This window comes from Anomaloglossus baeobatrachus, chromosome 3 (genome assembly GCF_048569485.1).
Source record: "Anomaloglossus baeobatrachus isolate aAnoBae1 chromosome 3, aAnoBae1.hap1, whole genome shotgun sequence".
Lineage (NCBI taxonomy): Eukaryota > Metazoa > Chordata > Amphibia > Anura > Aromobatidae > Anomaloglossus > Anomaloglossus baeobatrachus.
Window position 1 is genome coordinate 582225408 of NC_134355.1, and position 21746 is coordinate 582247153.

The 21746-nt window shown below is 51.0% G+C and overlaps 1 protein-coding gene across 3 annotated transcripts in view; it reads right to left on the bottom strand.

The window, feature by feature from the left end:
- RYK (receptor like tyrosine kinase) overlaps nucleotides 1-21746 on the bottom strand; it is a 172133-nt gene that overhangs the window by 48497 nt on the left and 101890 nt on the right. For all 3 annotated transcript variants that reach the window (XM_075341003.1, XM_075341001.1, XM_075341002.1), the window contains one exon: nucleotides 15455-15541. In XM_075341003.1, the coding sequence (XP_075197118.1) occupies nucleotides 15455-15541 (87 nt within the window). The remainder of the gene's footprint in view (nucleotides 1-15454; nucleotides 15542-21746) is intronic.

The following is a 21746-nucleotide window of genomic DNA, read 5'->3' on the forward strand; positions in this document are numbered from 1 at the left end:
ACAGAGATAATCTGCACTGCATTCTGGCTCCAGGCTTATATATTAGATTCCATGAAGGACGCAATTCAATAAAGGAGGTGATTATACTATGCAGCGCACAGCACAGTGCAGCAAGTAATATCCTCAGAATCAGAGGTAGGTACTGTACTCACCAAGAATAAAATCCAAACCTTATTCCATACATACTGTACATAGGCCGTCAGGGGCAGTGCCCAAAATAGCAAAACTTCCTTTTCAGCCAAATTTTGGATTTGATATCCCAATATTTGTCTGCTCACAACCATCTCCACTGCTGCAATCAGTAAATGGAGTCTGCATTCTTACATTTGCACTCAGATACATTTCCAAATCACTTTGGGACTTCTTGGTGGGACGATTTATTTTGGATTTCTCTCTATCATATTGAAGGTTCTGGACAGAGGGGTTACTGGAGGACAGCTCTAGTCTATACATGTATTTATCTAGGGAATAAAGCTTGGATTTTATTTTTGGCGAGTGCCGTGCCTGCTGCTACTTATGTGACTATTAGGCTGTGTGCCCACGCTGCGTTTTTTCTTGCAAATTTTAATCAATACTGCAAGGAAAAACGCATCCCAGCAAAGTCTATGAGAATCCTGAATTGCTGTGCACGTTGCAGATTTTTGTGCAGAAAAAACCTGCAGCATGTCAATTCTTTCTGAGTTTTTTTCCTGCAGATCTAATCCACTACAGTGCTTGATCACTCCACTGGATTATATCGGTCAGTGCTGGACTCGCTGCTCTGACACTTCACCTGACATACCATGCATCCGGGGCATGGTGTGTGAGGCTCCCCATAGCTCAGTAACCCGGGGTCGTCAGGGTGACGGCCCAGCATTGGCATAGCAGTGATCGGGTCCCTGTGATTGCATTACAAGGACCCGATCGCCAGGGAGAGGTAAGTGATCATCTCCCTGCCTTCTGAATGCTGCGATTGCATTGATCGCAGCATTCAGGGGGTTAAACACCAGAAGCGATGCAGGCACCACTCCAGGCAGTAAGAGCTGAGTTCTGGCTGTAACATCAGCTGGAGACCCGGCGGCAATCACGGGGGTACAGCACAGCAACCCTCGCGATTGCCATTACTAAAAAGGCAGGAAAAAAAAAAAAAAACACCTTAACTCCCCCACCCCCGAAAGTTTTTTCTGCCGCATTTTTTCTTGCCAAAACATGCAGCTTTCTGTGCAGAAAATATGCAGACAAATCTGCTACATGTGCACACTCTTAATCCGGTCCTGTCTATAGCCATCTATGTGCACACATCCACGTGTTATCATCCGAGTGAAATAGACCGACACCGGCAAGCGTCATCCTGCTTGCCTTTTAGTCGCTTCCATTTTATTTTCACGTGTGATTTCTTCCAAGCCAATAAACCCCAGGAAGGTCAGGCTTTTAATTCACGTCGATCCAGAAACACAGATTTAAAGCAGAGGCCTTGTAGTTTCACCCGTGACATGGATGCGACTGACCAAGTCTGACCCGCAAAAGATCAGAAGAGAATACAACCACCTATGATCCATGATTTTAACAGATGCGAATACATCCATTCTGCTCTAGATTTCCAATAAAATAGCAGATGTCACATGTATGTGTATGTACATGACTGTAGCTTTATATAAAGCATCGCTCTACGAACAGGAAGAAGAGATGGGGATTCCTATAGTCATGTACAAGAAAAAGAATAGAAAAAAATAATTCAAAAATAGATAAATAAAAATTAAAAAAAAAATAAATAAATAATGATATTAGAATGTTTCACTATTGTGCATTTATCACAAAACACCAAGAATAATACATTTCCTTTATCTAGCAGGCAGTAACAATGGCAGAACTTTTTATGGTAAACCTGCTACAACTGTGTGCGTGTGTATATATATATGTATATATATATATATCTATATATATATCTATATATATATCATATAATATAATATATCTACTTATATATATATGCCTATATATATCATATATATCTATATATATATATATATATATACATATATATCTATATATATATATCTATATATATATATATATATCTCTCTATCTATCTATCTATATATATCATATATCTATATCATATATATCTATCTAACCTATATCTACCCATCTACATACATACAAATATATATACTAAAAAGGTGGCCCGATTCTACGCATCGGGTATTCTAGAATTTACGTATTGTGTAGTTAATGTATGATTTTTGTTATATATATATAGATGTTGTTGTGTGTAGTTACCAAGTGTTTGTGTAGGGCGCTGTACATGTTCTGGGTGTTGTCTGGATGTGGCGGGGGGTGAGAGCGGTGTTTGTGTGTTGCGTTGTGTGTTGCGTTGTTTGTGGAGCGCTGTGTGTGTGTGTGTTGCGCGGTTGGTGTGAGGTGCGTGTGTGTTGCGCGGTTGGTGTGAGGTGCGTGTGTGTGTTTTGGTGGGAGGTATGTTTTGTGCAATGTGTGTGTTGTGCGGCATGTGCGTATATTTGTGTGTGCCGCGCTGTTTGTGTGTTGGGTGTCTGTGTAGGGCGGTGTTTGTGGTTCCCAGTGTGTGTGTAGTGTGTTGTGCAGTGCGTGTGTGGCGGTGTGTGAGTGTTTTGGGGGGAGGTGTGCCCCCCCCATCGTGCTCCATCCCCCATCCTGCGTACCCCCCATCGTGCTCCATCCCCCATGCTGCGCACCCCCCATCGTGCTACATCCCCCATGCTGCGCACTCCCCATCGTGCTCCATCCCCCATGCTGCGCACTCCCCATCGTGCTCCATCCCCCATGCTGCGCACCCCCCATCGTGCTCCATCCCCCATGCTGCGCACCCCCATCGTGCTCCATCCCCCATGCTGCGCACCCCCCATCGTGCTCCATCCCCCATGCTGCGCACCCCCCATCGTGCTCCATCCCCCATGCTGCGCACCCCCCATCGTGCTCCATCCCCCATGCTGCGCACCCCCCATCGTGCTCCATCCCCCATGCTGCGCACCCCCAATCGTGTTCCATCCCCCATGCTGCGCACCCCAATCGTGCTCCATCCCCTATGCTGCTCACCCCCCATCGTGCTCCATCCCCCATCGTGCTCCATCCCCCATGCTCCACACCCCCCATCGTGCTACATCTCCCATGCTGCGCACTCCCCATAGTGCTCCATCCCCCATGCTGCGCACTCCCCATCGTGCTCCATCCCCCATGCTGCGCACCCCCCATCGTGCTCCATCCCCCATGCTGCGCACCCCCCATCGTGCTCCATACCCCATGCTGCACACCCCCCATCGTGCTCCATCCCCCATGCTGCACACCCCATCGTGCTCTATCCCCCATGCTGCACACCCCCCATCGTGCTCCATCCCCCAAGCTGCGCACCCCCCATCGTGCTCCATCCCCCATGCTGCGCACTCCCCATCGTGCTACATCCCCCATGCTGCGCACCCCCCATCGTGCTCCATCCCCCATGCTGCGCACCCCCATCGTGCTCCATCCCCCATGCTGCGCACTCCCCATCGTGCTCCATCCCCCATGCTGTGCACTCCCCATCGTGCTCCATCCTCCAAGCTGCGCACTCCCCATCGTGCTCCATCCCCCATGCTGCGCATCCCCCATCGTGCTCCATCCCCCATGCTGCACACTCCCCATCGTGCTCCATCCCCCATGCTGCGCACTCCCCATCGTGCTACATCCCCCATGCTGGGCATCCCATCGTGCTCCATCCCCCATGCTGTGCACTCCCCATCGTGCTCCATCCCCCATGCTATAATAGTTCTCCTATTATACTCAGAGAGGAGTATAATAGGAGGACTATAATAGGAGGAGTAGTCCTGGGGGGAGAGGAGTATAATGCCGGCTCCCTGCACATATGTACCGGGAGCCGGTGTATGCTGGTAACTATGATACACATCGGGTAACTAAGGGACCTTAGTTACCCGATGTGTATAATGGTTACCTGCGTTCACCGGCTCCGTCACGATCCCAGCAGCGCAAGGTTATGTCTGGCGATGCGTGCGGAGGGCCGGGGCGAGTGGCCAATCCGTGGGGGGGCGCGGGGCCAAGCCGAGGCGAGCGACCAATCCGTGGGGGGGCGGGGCCAGGCCGAGCCAGCAGCCAATCAGACGGTTGTCACCGTAAGGACAAAATTTTGGAGCAAGACAGACAGACAGACAGACAGAATAAGGCAAATATATATATATATATATATATATATATATATATATATATATATATATATATATATATATATATATATATATATATATATATATATATATATATATTATATATATTCAGTATTTTTTTTTTAATACTTTACATGAAGCCGACACAGAATCTCCAGCCTAAAATACTAACAAAAAGGGAAGGGGAAGGCTTAATCTATGCTGCCCCCCCTCCATATTTCAGTCTGCTGCTTTCCGTGCACTGGAACATAACTGATATCAGGCATCTGTCACCGCTAACACTTCTCCTTCCCATTGTTTCCTCACCGTACAAGTAAAGCGGCGAGATTTATTTTTGTTGGATTATGGAGCGGTGGATTGCCATTCTGCGAGATTATGTGAGGAAGCACAAATCTTATCGGAGTGTACAGCTCCCGCATCCGTATTGTAAGTTCTTATCAATATTATTTCCTCCTTTGTCTCCAGGCACGCAGAGATGCCATTCACCCGCGGCACAATGCGCCATAAATTTACAGAGCGTATTCCGAGTATGAGAACATTTCTGAAAAGAGCCGGATATGTATAAAAAAATGACTATGAACGCGGTCTTACCAATAAGGTTCTCACATTGGGACAAAGGGTGCTTATGTAACACGCAAATGTACTAATCTGAAGAACTCGTCCCACGTAATACTGCGCAACAAAGGAACGGAAGGACAAGTCTCAAAGGGGCACGATAAAAAGACGACGTAAATGCCTAAAACTGGAACATTATGATGTCAAAAGGGCAAAGTAGTTTTGTAATGTGTGAGGCCAAACGGTCATGGAACAAGTCTGACCTGCAGGCTAAAGGGAACCAAACATCAGGATTTTCGTGTATAAGCTGCAGCCAGTGCAGTGCTGGCACTATCAGGCACAGTGTGTACATACCATTAGTGGGCAGCTCGGGTGTTTAGGCAGTGAAATCCAACTTTATAAAGTTTGAAAATTCGTGCACTTTTTGATTGACGTGTGCACCTCTCTCCTAATGTCCGGGCGTGTTATGGACGTATATCCCCCTCCCCCCCCGCCGCCTGTTCCTCCCTCTCACAGGACGTATGTAAATTCCTCTCTTCAGAAACATGGGGCCGGGGTTGGCACCTGCGCATAGCACTTATCTCCAGCGCCATGTTTCTGAAGCCCGCTGTACTTAGTATTTTGCGGGAGAGGCCGGCGCATGCGCCCTTGCTTCTTCAGATCCCGTTGTGACCGCGGGCGCGCGTGTGGTCACACAACAGGACTGCAAAACAGCTGATGAGAGGACGCGATTAGCTGCAGGTAACACGCCCGGACATTAGAAAAGAGGTGCACACGTCAATCAAAAAGTGCACGAATTTTCAAACTTTATAAAGTTGTATTTCACTGCCTAAACACCCGAGCTGCCCCCTAATGGTATGTACACACTGTGCCTGATAGTGCCAGTACTGCACTGGCTGCATCTTATACATGAAAATCCTGATGTTTGGTTCCCTTTAAAAGGAGCTTGTGGACCTGCAGGAAATTCAGACGTTCCCCGAGTGTAGCCATGTCTGATGTGGAAAGCACCGGGACAAGAGGCTCCTTCCAGGATCTCCTCACACAACCCTGCCTGACTGACTGCTCCTCGCTCCAGCAGTCCCATACACAATGTGTGGAGCAAAGGTTGGGTATTCACACCTCCCTCATTCACTAGAGCAGAGCCCTATTCTTAAGATCAGAAGGGGTCCCAGCCATCAGCAAGGTCTCTCCTATACTACAGAAAGGAGATAACTTCTAATTGTTGGAACCAGGGCCAGATTAAGGTTGGTGGGGGCCCGTGGGCAGAAAATCTGGTGGGGGCCCAATAACGTTAACATTTTTAGCCATAACAGTAGAGCACGAACTGTAGCATTTAGATATAAATACTGTACCTCAGTCTCACATTCCCCCTTTTCAGCATACTGTGCCCTCACACTGGCCACCATGCCGCCCCTTCTCTATACTGCCTACCTGCTTCATTAGGGTACTTTCACACATCCGGATTTTTGCTCTGCGGCACAATACGGCGTTCTGCAGAAAAACCGCAACCGGCTTTTGTAACGCCGATTGCGTTTTTTTTTTGCATTGACTTACATTAGTGCCGCATTGTGCCGCAGGGGCTTGCGTTCGGTCCGGTTTTTGCCGCATGCGGCAGATGTAGCCGATGCGGCGGCCGGATCGAACGTACCCTGCAACGTTTTTTGCTCCGGCAAAAAACACCGCATCGCGCCGCATCCGGCCGCTGCGGCGCATTTTTCAATGCATCCCTATGGAGGCCGGATGCGGCGCGATGCGGAAAAAACCGCATCCGGTCGCCGCATGCGGTATTTTCCACTGCGCATGCTCAGTAGCATGCCGCAACCGGAAAAAACCGGACCGGCCGCATGTAAAAACTTATGCAAAGGATGCGGTGTTTTCACCGCATCCGTTGCATAGTTTTCACAGCCGGATTGAGCCGCAGGGCTCAAACCGGATGTGTGAAAGTAGCCTTATCCAGTGACTATACTGTACCTCAGTCTCACATTCCCCCTCCTCAGCCTACTGTGCCCTCCATACTGTGCCCTCACACTGGCCACCATGCCACCCCTTCTCTATACTGCCTACCTGCTTCATTATCCAGTCACTATACTGTACCTCAGTCTCACATTTCCCCTTCTCAGCATACTGTGCCCTCACACTGGCCACCATGCTGCCCCTTCTCTATACTGCCTACCTGCTTCATTATCCAGTCACTATACTGTACCTCAGTCTCACATTCCCCCGCCTCAGCATACTGTGCCCTCCATACTGTGCCCTCACACTGGCCACCATGCTGCTACTACTCTGTACTGCTTATCCCCCCCACTACACAGTCTCTCTACTATGCCCCTCACACTTTTCTTTCCCAATACTGTCCACTTACAATTTTCTCCCACCATACTGCTGCCTCACACTTTCCAATGGTGCCCCCCTGATTGCTGTGCAGGGACAAATATGCTACATGCCTTCCAAAGGTACACCCCTGTACAGTGTACAGGAGAATACATGACTGGTACACGCAGGGCCGGCTCCAGGTTTTTGTAGGCCCTGGGCGAAAGAGTCCTAGTGGGCCCCATCCACACATAGACATGCACAGATACACATACAGGCATATGTACACATATATAGTTAAAGAGAAATTCACAGAAACCCATATAAACAGACATAAATCTAGACACAGTCATATACACTGACATACATAGATGACATACACAGATACACATCACACATGCACACACAGACACATTTTTAAATTTTTATATATATTTCTAATATTGTGAAGCCGGCAACAGCCTCATTCACCTCCCCGCTTGTCTCCATCCAGCTCCTCCTGGGCACGTGTCTGTGCCACGCTGATTGGTGGCCGACACTAACAGACATGGCCGCATATAGAGAACACTAACACTGCTGTATATACATCACAAGAGAGGCTGGGGACATGCACATTACTGGGGGGCATACATATTACTGAGGAAAGGGGTATATATCAATGGGGGCATACAGCTCTAGAGGGGGACAGTGGCTCTGAAGTGGGGGGACAAACAGCTCTGAGGTGGGGGGGTGACATGCAGCTCTGGGGGTATACAGCTCTGGGGTGGAGGGGGACATACAACTCTGGGGGAATAGTTGTATGAAGCCCCCATAGTCCTCCATATAGTATTATGTAGCCTCCATGTAGCAATATGCAGCCCCCATATGGCACTATGCAGCCCCCATATGGCACTATGCAGCCCCCATATGGCACTATGCAGCCCCCATATGGCACTATTCAGCCCCCATATTACATTAAGCAACCCCCATATTACATTAAGCAGCCCCTATATAGTACAATGCAGACTCATAGCAGTAGGAACCCTCATGTCTTATACAGCCCCCATATAACACAATGCAGGCCCATATAGCATTAGGCACCCTTATGTAGTACACAGCCCCTATATAGCACAGTGCAGACCCAGATATCATTAGGCATCCTCACATAGTACACAGCCCCTATACAGCACAGAGCAGACCAGATAATATTAAGCACCTTCACGTAGTACACAGCCCCTATATAGCACAGTGCAGAGCCAGATAGCATTAGGCATCCTCACATAGTACACAGCCCCTATACAGCACAGAGCAGACCAGATAATATTAAGCACCTTCACGTAGTACACAGCCCCTATATAGCACAGTGCAGAGCCAGATAGTATTAGGCATCCTCATGTAGTATACAGCCAGTATATAGCACAGTACAGACCCAGATAGTGTTAGGCATCCTCACATAGTACCGGGTTTACTGTGATACAGACACCAGATGTTATACAATATACACATTATATACCATCTGATGTGTGTACACAGTATATCACACTACTCTGTACACTGGATGTGGTATACCATGTACACAGTATATCACACTGCTCTGTACACTGGATGTGGTATCCCATGTACACAGTATATCACACTGCTCTGTACACTGGATGTGGTATCCCATGTACACAGTATATCACACTGCTCTGTACACTGGATGTGGTATCCCATGTACACAGTATATCACACTGCTCTGTACACTGGATGTGGTATACCATGTACACAGTATATCACACTGCTCTGTACACTGGATGTGGTATATAATGTACACAGTATATCACACTGCTCTGTACACTGGATGTGGTATACCATGTACACAGTATATCACACTACTCTGTACACTGGATGTGGTATATAATGTACACAGTATATCACACTACTCTGTACACTGGATGTGGTATCCCATGTGCACAGATATACAATGTCCTGCACTGATCACACCTGGGCCTACAGCACCTCACATATTCTATATGTAATATGGGCCATATAGTATAATGTGTGCTGCAGGCTCAGATGTGATCAGTGCAGGATCTGTGTAGTGATGTCTCTGCTGGAGAACAGTGTGAGTTATTGCAGGGGAGGGATGAGGCTGAAGACCCGGCACTGACAGCCCGACCTGATCTGCAGCAGGTCACACTCCTGCAATAACTCACACTGGTCCTGCCAGCAGAGCTGCCGCTGACACTATGGAATCCCGTCCTGCTCCCTCCTCACTGCAACCTCCTGCCCGGCACCATGATGGATGACGTCACACTCACCGTCATCCACAGAGGCCTCTGCTCCGGTCCTCCCACAAGCTCCTCTACGGCACGAAGAAGCAGCAACAGCAGGCGCGCGGTGACGTCATCCATGCAGACGCAGCCCACACAGCGTGCAGTGGGCGTGTCTGCAGCACAGTGCCGTCCGGGATTGAAAATCTTTAAAGGTACAGTGCGGTCCTGAACACTACGGCGTTAATAAAATGGCGGCCACACAGATGGTGGTGGGGGCCCCCTCAGAAGCTCTTGTGGTGGGGGCCCCTGGGCTGAAGCCCCGTCTGCCCCGCCTATAATCCGGCCCTGGTTGGAACACCCCATTAATTAAAAATAACTAAAGCAAAAGATCAAATATCCCATAAATCAAACTCAAAATGCAAACCCATTGCAATGGTATCTCTAGCAGGGACACCGTGTAATAATAAAATACCTTCCCATACAGACAATCCTTGTATAAAGTGATAAAGTGCTCAGTGTACCAGTGCTCAAATATCAAAAGAATTGTATTCCTTATTATCTGTATTATTGTATTCCTCATAAAATAAACAATGCCCGCCGCTGTACTGAAACTATTATTCTCCGAGGTGCTGCTCTTTCAGTATAGCGGCCGGGCACCTTTCTAACATTAACCTGCATATTAACCCTATAGCTGCAGGTTAATAGCGGTATCTGACCCGATCGGTTCCCATACTGTTCCTCTGGTTATTCCTCCTATATATTTATGTATGCACTGACAATATTCTTCCCAATCTGATTGTCTGAATGTAGAAATCTCCCGGGAACTGCACAACATAGTGTTCTAAGAAAAGATGTTCCAGGTTAGTCATTTCACTGGAAATACAAGTACTTACCGTATTTTTCGCTTTATAAGACGCACTTTTGTTCCCCCAAATTTTGGGGGAAAGTAGGGGGTGCGTCTTATAATCCGAATATACGGGGGGGGGTGTATATATATATATATATATATATACACACACACTACAGAGTCCAGGGGAGGTGCGGGCAGCTCTGGAGCTCTGCTGGGGGACTTCTAAAAGCTGGGAGCAGAAGCCTTTGATCTCCTGCACCCGCTCATATAATATGCACAGCTGCTGTCCACCACCATGGTGCTGAAAGTGCACCGCGGGGATAGGCTGGGGCAGCAGTGTATATTATATCTGCCTGCCCCTTCTTTGATTGCACATGCCCCCTCCCCCGTGTTAGCTATGTCCCCTATGCTGCTGCAAACAGTAAAATAATAAACTTTTTACTCACCTCCTCCAGCGTGTCTGCCAGGCCTCCCTCCTGCTGCTGTGATAAGGCACAAGAGATTTCACTCTGCCGTGCCGATCACATGACCGGCCGAGAACCAGGAAATGCAGGAGGCCGGAGATCAACCCCGAGGAGGGGGACACAGACAGGACAATGCTGGAGAAGGTAAGGAAAGTTTATTTTCCTAAAAGCAGCAGCATGGGGCGATATATAACACAGGGAGCTGTGTGCCAGCAATAGTGGGCCATGTGCCAGCAATAGTGGGCCGTGTGCCGCCACATGGGGCCATGTGCCAGCAATAGTGGGCCGTGTGCCGCCACATGGGGCCATGTGCCAGCAATAGTGGGCCGTGTGCAGCCACATGGGGCCGTGTGCCAGCAATAGTGGGCTGTGTGCCGCCACATGGGGCCATGTGCCAGCAATAGTGGGCCGTGTGCCGCCACATGGGGCCATGTGCCAGCAATAGTGGGCTGTGTGCAGCCACATGGGGCCGTGTGCCGCCACATGGGGCCGTGTGCCGCCACATGGGGCCATGTGCCAGCAATAGTGGGCTGTGTGCAGCCACATGGGGCCGTGTGCCACCACATGGGGCCGGGTGCCGCCACATGGGGCCATGTGCCAGCAATAGTGGGCTGTGTGCAGCCACATGGGGCCATGTGCCGCCACATGGGGCCATGTGCCAGCAATAGTGGGCCATGTGCCGCTACATGGGGCCGTGTGCCGCCACATGGGGCCATGTGCCAGCAATAGTGGGCCGTGTGCCGCCACATGGGGCCATGTGCCAGCAATAGTGGGCCGTGTGCAGCCACATGGGGCCGTGTGCCGCCACATGGGGCCGTGTGCCGCCACATGGGGCCGTGTGCCGCCACATGGGGCCGTGTGCCGCCACATGGGGCCGGGTGCCAGCAATAGTGGGCTGTGTGCAGCCACATGGGGCCATGTGCCGCCACATGGGGCCATGTGCCAGCAATAGTGGGCTGTGTGCAGCCACATGGGGCCGTGTGCCACCACATGGGGCCATGTGCCGCCACATGGGGCCATGTGCCAGCAATAGTGGGCTGTGTGCAGCCACATGGGGCCGTGTGCAGCCACATGGGGCCGTGTGCCGCCACATGGGGCCGTGTGCCGCCACATGGGGCCGGGTGCCGCCACATGGGGCCATGTGCCAGCAATAGTGGGCTGTGTGCAGCCACATGGGGCCGTGTGCCGCCACATGGGGCCGTGTGCCGCCACATGGGGCCATGTGCCAGCAATAGTGGGCTGTGTGCAGCCACATGGGGCCGTGTGCCACCACATGGGGCCGGGTGCCGCCACATGGGGCCATGTGCCAGCAATAGTGGGCTGTGTGCAGCCACATGGGGCCATGTGCCGCCACATGGGGCCATGTGCCAGCAATAGTGGGCTGTGTGCAGCCACATGGGGCCGTGTGCCACCACATGGGGCCATGTGCCGCCACATGGGGCCATGTGCCAGCAATAGTGGGCTGTGTGCAGCCACATGGGGCCGTGTGCCGCCACATGGGGCCGTGTGCCGCCACATGGGGCCGGGTGCCGCCACATGGGGCCATGTGCCAGCAATAGTGGGCTGTGTGCAGCCACATGGGGCCGTGTGCCGCCACATGGGGCCGTGTGCCGCCACATGGGGCCATGTGCCAGCAATAGTGGGCTGTGTGCAGCCACATGGGGCCGTGTGCCACCACATGGGGCCATGTGCCGCCACATGGGGCCATGTGCCAGCAATAGTGGGCTGTGTGCAGCCACATGGGGCCGTGTGCCACCACATGGGGCCATGTGCCGCCACATGGGGCCATGTGCCAGCAATAGTGGGCTGTGTGCAGCCACATGGGGCCGTGTGCCGCCACATGGGGCCATGTGCCAGCAATAGTGGGCTGTGTGCAGCCACATGGGGCCGTGTGCCACCACATGGGGCCATGTGCCGCCACATGGGGCCATGTGCCAGCAATAGTGGGCTGTGTGCAGCCACATGGGGCCATGTGCCGCCACATGGGGCCATGTGCCAGCAATAGTGGGCTGTGTGCAGCCACATGGGGCCGTGTGCCACCACATGGGGCCATGTGCCGCCACATGGGGCCATGTGCCAGCAATAGTGGGCTGTGTGCAGCCACATGGGGCCGTGTGCCGCCACATGGGGCCATGTGCCAGCAATAGTGGGCTGTGTGCAGCCACATGGGGCCGTGTGCCACCACATGGGGCCATGTGCCGCCACATGGGGCCATGTGCCAGCAATAGTGGGCTGTGTGCAGCCACATGGGGCCATGTGCCGCCACATGGGGCCATGTGCCAGCAATAGTGGGCTGTGTGCAGCCACATGGGGCCGTGTGCAGCCACATGGGGCCGTGTGCCGCCACAGTGGGCTGTGTGCAGCCACATGGGGCCGTGTGCAGCCACATGGGGCCGTGTGCCGCCACATGGGGCCGTGTGCCGCCACATGGGGCCGTGTGCCGCCACATGGGGCCGGGTGCCGCCACATGGGGCCATGTGCCAGCAATAGTGGGCTGTGTGCAGCCACATGGGGCCGTGTGCCGCCACATGGGGCCGTGTGCCGCCACATGGGGCCATGTGCCAGCAATAGTGGGCTGTGTGCAGCCACATGGGGCTGTGTGCAGCCACATGGGGCCATGTGCCAGCAATAGTGGGCCGTGTGCAGCCACATGAGGCCATGTGCCAGCAATAGTGGGCCATGTGCCGCCACATGGGGCCATGTGCCGCCACATGGGGCCATGTGCCAGCAATAGTGGGCCGTGTGCAGCCACATGGGGCCGTGTGCAGCCACATGGGGCCGTGTGCAGCCACATGGGGCCGTGTGCAGCCACATGGGGCCGTGTGCAGCCACATGGGGCCGTGTGCAGCCACATGGGGCCGTGTGCCGCCACAGTGGGCCGTGTGCCGCCACAGTGGGCCGTGTGCCGCCACAGTGGGCCGTGTGCCAGCCACAGTGGGCCGTGTGCCAGCCACAGTGGGCCGTGTGCCAACCACAGTGGGCTGTGTGCCAGCCATAGAGGATGTGTGCCAGGCATAGGGGACATGTGGCATCACTGGGCCATATCCAGATTCAGAGGGCTAATTTTAGGATGGGGGGGGCTATGAGGGACATATACCCTATATGATTTGTCAGACGGACACTGGCATTATAAGACGGACCCCATTTATTAAAAAATTCTCTATTCCTTCACCAAATTTGGGGGTGCGTCTTATAATCAGGTGCGTCTTATAAAGCGAAAAATACGGTAATTAAAAAAAAACAAACAAACCCATGTGAAGAGGCCTGAATAATCGAGGTATTTTTCATTATAATCCTGCCTGTAAAATCTACACGAATGCTAACGGGTGACCTCCACAGAGCCGGAGGCAGAGCCGTGTGCAGACTGCAGGACTCCAGGATTAAGAAGATGTCAAAAAGTGGATTCCAATGGACGGTTATTCCCGGACCACAGATTCCCTTCCGGATGACAATTGTGCAAATTAATCATATAAAGAAAAGAAAAAAAAAAACCTGACGCTGCGTGGCTCGTGCACCTCTGTATAGCTGACATTTTGTATTATATAAGGGGATCGTCCAAGATTAGACAGCCAGGCTGCTTTCCGGAAACAATAGCAGCGCTGCTCGTCCGGCCCCTACAGAAAGTGTGTGATCTTATAGATCCAATGTTGGAGAGGTGGTCAGAGCAGTGACTGGTCAGAGTGCGGCCGTACGTCTGATCCGGCCGGAGGGTTTCAATCCTGATCTGAGGAAATCAAAGCGCTTTTCAAAAAGAAATCCAGGGGCTCCCAGTATTCCAGCTTTGTGGCGGCCAAGCCCATCCGTGTCCCACTCCCACACTGACACATCCCAGGCCTGAGACCTTCAGCTCTTCATAGTTCCTGCAATGAAAACATTGGCTCCGTCCCCGCTGCCAAAATAACCGTACACTGTTCATTCACAGTGAAACCCGAAGAAAGTAAATATGTCAGGACAGAACGATGCCTCGGGCTTGTTTTTAAGTAAATGATATGTTTACTGAGGTTGGATTAGCCCGAGCACTCAGCAGGCTTTTTAAGACAAGAGATGTACAACGTTTTTCTAACATTTTGGCTGAACTTCTATCTGAAATGTCTGCAGAAACCCAAATGTAGAAGACGACACAAAGACACTGCAGCCTTGTGATAACGCAGCTCCATAGACATCAGGTCCTGTGCGATCGTGGACAGACGGCGTAAATAAACCCATCATTTATACTTACTGTGCACTGCTCCAATGCATCTACACTGAACCGGCTTCGCAGGTAGTTCCAGCGCCGCTCTTCCCCTGAAGCGGTTCAGAAGTGACGGCGTCTTCCTGTCCTTCACTTTCCATCTCTACAGGCGGAGAATGGAGGGACGCGACGGCCTGACCACAATACACCCGGGCAGTTTGCACCTCTGACTGCACGGGGGCCGGAGCAACAAAAAGTAGGGAGACTTTTAACCAGTTATTACCCTAAGTTGCTGGAAAGCTGTGGACATATCCTGTATCAACGGTCCTAGCTGAATCGGCAATGTCAGGACCGCTGCAGCATACCAGGTCAATCAGGCCTCGCAGTATAATGATTTTCTATTTGGCCTTTGTATACATTACATTTTAGCCTTTTTATTGATGCTACAAAGGCAATTAAAATCCTTTACCACGCTAATGGAGACAAAAACAGCAATTCTGCCAGGCTTTATGAATAATACATATACTTCAGACACAATAAATATTCAGAGGCAGTATGAATATACCTATGGTATTACAGCTATAAATGTACAGAATAACCCAAGCACACAAAGATATATAATACACAAACTTCCACTGGGCTGGAAGACCGGCAGAGGCAAATCTTCCCTCCCCCGGCAGGATTCGGCACAGACCCACCTTTCACAGTCTTTACAAACATGGGCTTCTCTTTGCTCGGATCCTTGTCGTCCACCAAAATGCCGTGAAATATTCGACCAAACGTCCCTGGAGAAAAAAAGGAAATAATTTCACAACAAAACCTCACCACAAAGTGATCTCTGCAGTTCTGGACTGATAAAATGTCTCACTAACATCAAATACCCAAACTGTGACTAAATGTATAGAGATAGTCCAGTAATAAATGACCACCTATGCACAGGACTCCACCACTGGATAGGTGGCCATTGTTAGACTGATGTAAATGCCTTTGCTGCGGCCCCTTCTGATGAGGCCCATTCACTCTCGATCATAAGACTGCAGACACAGGAGGAGCTGGATTGGAGCGATCAGTTCTGCAGGTCCATTCATTGTCTATGGGAGTGAAGAGTATAGCTAGTCCTCAGTGCCACAGAAAAGGGCTATGTCCCTGCATGGCACCTCAATATCAGAAAGGGCCAGGTCCCTGCTTGGCACCTCAATATCAGAAAGGGCTAGGTCCTTTCATGGCACCTCAATATCAGAAAGGGCCAGGTCCCTGCATGTCATCTCAATATCAGAAAGGGCCAGGACCATGCATGGTGCCTCAGTATCAGAAAGGGCCAGGTCCCTGCATGTCATCTCAGTATCAGAAAGGGCCAGGTCCCTGCATGGTGTCTCAGTATCAGAAAGGGCCAGGACCCTGCATGGTGTCTCAGTATCAGAAAGGGCCAGGACCCTGCATGGTGTCTCAGTATCAGAAAGGGCCAGGTCCCTGCATGGTGTCTCAGTATCAGAAAGGGCCAGGTCCCTGCATGGTGTCTCAGTATCAGAAAGGGCCAGGACCCTGCATGGTGTCTCAGTATCAGAAAGGGCCAGGACCCTGCATGGTGTCTCAGTATCAGAAAGGGCCAGGACCCTGCATGGTGTCTCAGTATCAGAAAGGGCCAGGTCCCTGCATGGTGTCTCAGTATCAGAAAGGGCCAGGTCCCTGCATGGTGTCTCAGTATCAGAAAGGGCCAGGACCCTGCATGGTGTCTCAGTATCAGAAAGGGCCAGGACCCTGCATGGTGTCTCAGTATCAGAAAGGGCCAGGACCCTGCATGGTGTCTCAGTATCAGAAAGGGCCAGGACCCTGCATGGTGTCTCAGTATCAGAAAGGGCCAGGACCCTGCATGTCATCTCAGTATCAGAAAGGGCCAGGACTCTGCATGGTGTCTCAGTATCAGAAAGGGCCAGGACCCTGCATGGTGTCTCAGTATCAGAAAGGGCCAGGTCCCTGCATGGTGTCTCAGTATCAGAAAGGGCCAGGACCCTGCATGGTGTCTCAGTATCAGAAAGGGCCAGGACCCTGCATGGTGTCTCAGTATCAGAAAGGGCCAGGTCCCTGCATGGTGCCTCAGTATCAGAAAGGGCCAGGTCCCTGCATGGTGTCTCAGTATCAGAAAGGGCCAGGTCCCTGCATGGTGTCTCAGTATCAGAAAGGTCCAGGTCCCTGCATGGTGCCTCAGTATCAGAAAGGGCCAGGACCCTGCATGGTGCCTCAGTATCAGAAAGGGCCAGGACCCTGCATGTCATCTCAGTATCAGAAAGGGCCAGGTCCCTGCATGGTGTCTCAGTATCAGAAAGGACCAGGACCCTGCATGGTGTCTCAGTATCAGAAAGGGCCAGGACCCTGCATGTCGTCTCAGTATCAGAAAGGGCCAGGTCCCTGCATGGTGCCTCAGTATCAGAAAGGGCCAGGACCCTGCATGGTGTCTCAGTATCAGAAAGGGCCAGGTCCCTGCATGGTGCCTCAGTATCAGAAAGGTCCAGGTCCCTGCATGGTGCCTCAGTATCAGAAAGGGCCAGGACCCTGCATGTCATCTCAGTATCAGAAAGGGCCAGGACCCTGCATGGTGTCTCAGTATCAGAAAGGACCAGGACCCTGCATGGTGTCTCAGTATCAGAAAGGTCCAGGTCCCTGCATGTCGTCTCAGTATCAGAAAGGGCCAGGACCCTGCATGTCGTCTCAGTATCAGAAAGGGCCAGGTCCCTGCATGGTGTCTCAGTATCAGAAAGGACCAGGACCCTGCATGGTGTCTCAGTATCAGAAAGGTCCAGGTCCCTGCATGTCGTCTCAGTATCAGAAAGGGCCAGGACCCTGCATGGTGTCTCAGTATCAGAAAGGGCCAGGTCCCTGCATGGTGTCTCAGTATCAGAAAGGGCCAGGACCCTGCATGGTGTCTCAGTATCAGAAAGGGCCAGGACCCTGCATGTCGTCTCAGTATCAGAAAGGGCCAGGACCCTGCATGTCATCTCAGTATCAGAAAGGGCCAGGACCCTGCATGGTGTCTCAGTATCAGAAAGGGCCAGGACCCTGCATGGTGTCTCAGTATCAGAAAGGGCCAGGACTCTGCATGGTGTCTCAGTATCAGAAAGGGCCAGGACCCTGCATGGTATCTCAGTATCAGAAAGGGCCAGGACCCTGCATGTCATCTCAGTATCAGAAAGGGCCAGGACCCTGCATGTCATCTCAGTATCAGAAAGGGCCAGGACCCTGCATGGTGTCTCAGTATCAGAAAGGGCCAGGACTCTGCATGGTGTCTCAGTATCAGAAAGGGCCAGGACCCTGCATGGTATCTCAGTATCAGAAAGGGCCAGGACCCTGCATGTCATCTCAGTATCAGAAAGGGCCAGGACCCTGCATGTCATCTCAGTATCAGAAAGGGCCAGGACCCTGCATGGTGCCTCAGTATCAGAAAGGGCCAGGACTCTGCATGTCATCTCAGTATCAGAAAGGGCCAGGTCCCTGCATGGTGCCTCAGTATCAGAAAGGGCCAGGTCCCTGCATGGTGCCTCAGTATCAGAAAGGGCCAGGTCCTTGCATGGTGCCTCAGTATCAGAAAGGGCCAGGTCCTTGCATGGTGCCTCAGTATTAGCTAGTATAGATGGACACCTCTTCTTACAGAATGATATGGCTCAGCTGTCAATTTACTCCTGCCTTTCCAGGAGGAACAATGGAGGTACAGTACAAAGCAAAGAGCCAAGGAAAGATACTACAGATTAATTCTAATAAAAAGCAGAAGCGTTTATAAAAACAGAGGTCAGAAGAAGGAAACGTCTACATAAAAGAATCATAGGGAAATGTATATGTATTCATCATAGGAAAATCATACGTAAATATATACATATAACACCCCCCGACCTTTCCTGAAAAGTCAGCTCTGTGCAATAAAGAACACCTGAAGAGCCCAACGTCGTCATTCATGTAATTTGTGTTCATGCGTAAGCAGACTAGCCGAGGACAAGCCGAGACTCGGCCGGATGTAACGACACGTGATAAATGATGTATGTAAAGGTAAGCGCTGCATTGTTACACGGACACCGAGCCTTACTAGTGCGAACATACGATCACTGCAAACGTCAATCTACACCACAAAAGCAATGAATGCCAACCTCACACCGTGCGTTTCCCAACACACGTAAGAAGGGCTGAAGACAAACGTGGCTCAGCGCCAAGCCCAGCCATGAGGCCGGCAGCAAAGGCTGGAGATCTGCAGGAGCTTGCGAACACTTTGATGAGTGGGCGTCTAGCGGTCAATGGGATGACGGGGCAGACACACTGACAAAACTAACTGCGCTGTCATGGAACTTTTCTGTCTCGCCAATACAGGACTTGTATGCTGCATTTTCCACCCGATTTCTGCTCTGCAGTCCCTAATTTTCAGTTGTCTCTGAGCTAGAGGGTGGAAACTATGATGTCTTACATACATAAAGACAGAGGAGCAAGACCCCCCCCAGGTCTCTGTGCACCCATACAGAAACAGCAGCATGTATCACATTATGCAGCATCACATTATACAGCAGTACTGAGCTGTGTAGCTGTGCATCCAGCTCGGAGCAACAATAAGAAAGCTGCAGCAGGAGCTGCCTGTGTCTGTGCCTCTCCATAGACTTTTATAGGAACTGTAACCTGACTGCTCAGTGGAGCTGCAGACCCACTTGGTTCTCTGATCAGATATATTTCATAGTTGTCATTTCCTTATACTGTGGAAACGATAGTGACTATTTAACTGAGCCTTGTGCTGTTTTTGGCTGGGACGCTCTCCTTTGGCCGGGACGCTCTCCTTTGGCCGGGACGCTCTCCTTTGGCCGGGACGCTCTCCTTTGGCCGGGACGCTCTCCTTTGGCCGGGACGCTCTCCTTTGGCCGGGACGCTCTCCTTTGGCCGGGACGCTCTCCTTTGGCCGGGACGCTCTCCTTTGGCCGGGACGCTCTCCTTTGGCCGGGACGCTCTCCTTTGGCCGGGACGCTCTCCTTTGGCCGGGACGCTCTCCTTTGGCCGGGACGCTCTCGGCTAGGCTCTCTTCGGACAGCTGAAAGGAGTGTGCAGTTACCGTCCACCACCCCAAAGTCAGCAGAGGGGACCATAGCCGAGTGATGCCGCCTCTTCATTTCAGTGATAATTGGGGGTCTCAGCACTTGGACTCCAACACAGCTGCCAGCAAACGCCCCGAAAGATGGTATTTTCCGAAGTCTCCGCACTACATGCACATTACAGGCAGGAGCTGCTCTTTTTTCCTGCGAGTTGCTGACTATGTATCTAGAGACAAAGAGAAGTGATATCATTGCCTAGTGGACTCTTATCTAGGAGGCGATCCTCGGTGCCGTCAGGACGGCTGGGACTGCAGCACTTGTGAAAATATCGCATGGAACAAAGAACAGGGACATTTCAGCCAAGCTTCCAATGATAGTAGTTACACAGAGATAACGGCAGGGACAGATTTCTGAAGTACAAGACGTCCACACTGCAGACTATAGGGGACGGGTTTGTTATAGGTCAGGACACCTGTATATGCCAGCCTATTCATAGCTAAGGAGGTGGTAAGGACTCTTATTACTATGAGAGGCTGCTGATAAGTCTTTGGCTTTGTGATTTTTTTTTTGTTTCTATGGTAACGAATGTTACATCACATGAAAGGCTTATGTGTCGAATAGGCTTTCAAAATTTTGTGTTTGTTGCTGATGGCAACAGTGTTCTACACACGCGGGAAACAAAGTGTCACAGTCTAATGCGATATTCACAGCAACTGAGAGCAGAGGAGTAAATTCTTGTTTCTGCAAGGAAAGTCTGCCAAGGATATTCATGGTGATATGTCGCAGACATTGGGGGATCAATTCCCTTCATATTCCACAGTTAAGAACTGGGTTGCCAAATTTAAAACGGGTCACATCAGCACCAATGATGAGGAACGTCCTGGACGACCGAGAGTGGTTGTTCCATAAATCGTTGATGCTGTGCACAACCTCATACTGGAGAATCGACGAATTTCAGGTAAAGCAATAGCAGACATCATGGGGATTTCCCGTGAACGTGTTTGTGTCATTATCCATGAACATTTGGACACGAGGAACCTATCTGCAAAGTGGGTCCCCAAATATCTGACAACAGGTCAGAGAAGCAGCGAGTGAAAACTTCCCGGTTCATTTGTCAGCGTTTCTGGACTGATAAGAACTTCCTGGATGGACTGGTCACTATGGATGAAACCTGAATTTATTTGTATGACCCTGAAAATAAGGAGCAGTCAAAAGATTGGAGGCACAGTGGTTCTCCTCATCCAAAGAAGTTCAGGGTGCAGAAATCAGCCATTAAGATAATGACGTCTGTGTTCTGGGATAAGGAGGGCATGATGCTAGTGGACTACCTTCAAAAGGGTTCCATCATCAATGCAAGGTATTACATTGAACTTTTGGACCAATTGAAGGCAGCTCTGAAGGCCTAAAGGCACGGCAAGCTGTCCAAAGGGATCTTGTTCCTGCAAGACAACGCCTCCGCTCACACTGCACAAGTGACACGGCAAAACTAGCAGAGCTGGGCTTCCAGCTGGTTGACCACCCACCTTATACACCAGATGTAGCTCCCTCTGACTGTCATCTGTTTCCAAACCTGAAGAAACACCTCAAGGGTACCAAATTTCACACCATTTGTGATGCCATAGCTGCTATGGATGCCTGGTTTGAGGCACAACCGAAATCCTTTTTGCTAGGCTTACAGAACTTGGAATACCGATGTAAGAAGTGTGTGTTGACATCAGTGGAGAGTATGTGGAATAAATGTAAAGTTTCATCATCCTATCTCGTTTCTTTCTGAGGAAAGCCAAAAACGTTATCAGCAGCCCCTCGTAGAGAGTGGTAGGGACTCATTCACACAAGCTAATAATTTTCTGAACAGGTCAGTAATCAAGGAAGGTGTTATACTATTTTTAAGCCTGCATAAAAATGCTAGTTCTCGGCAGCACATCTTCCTGAGAGT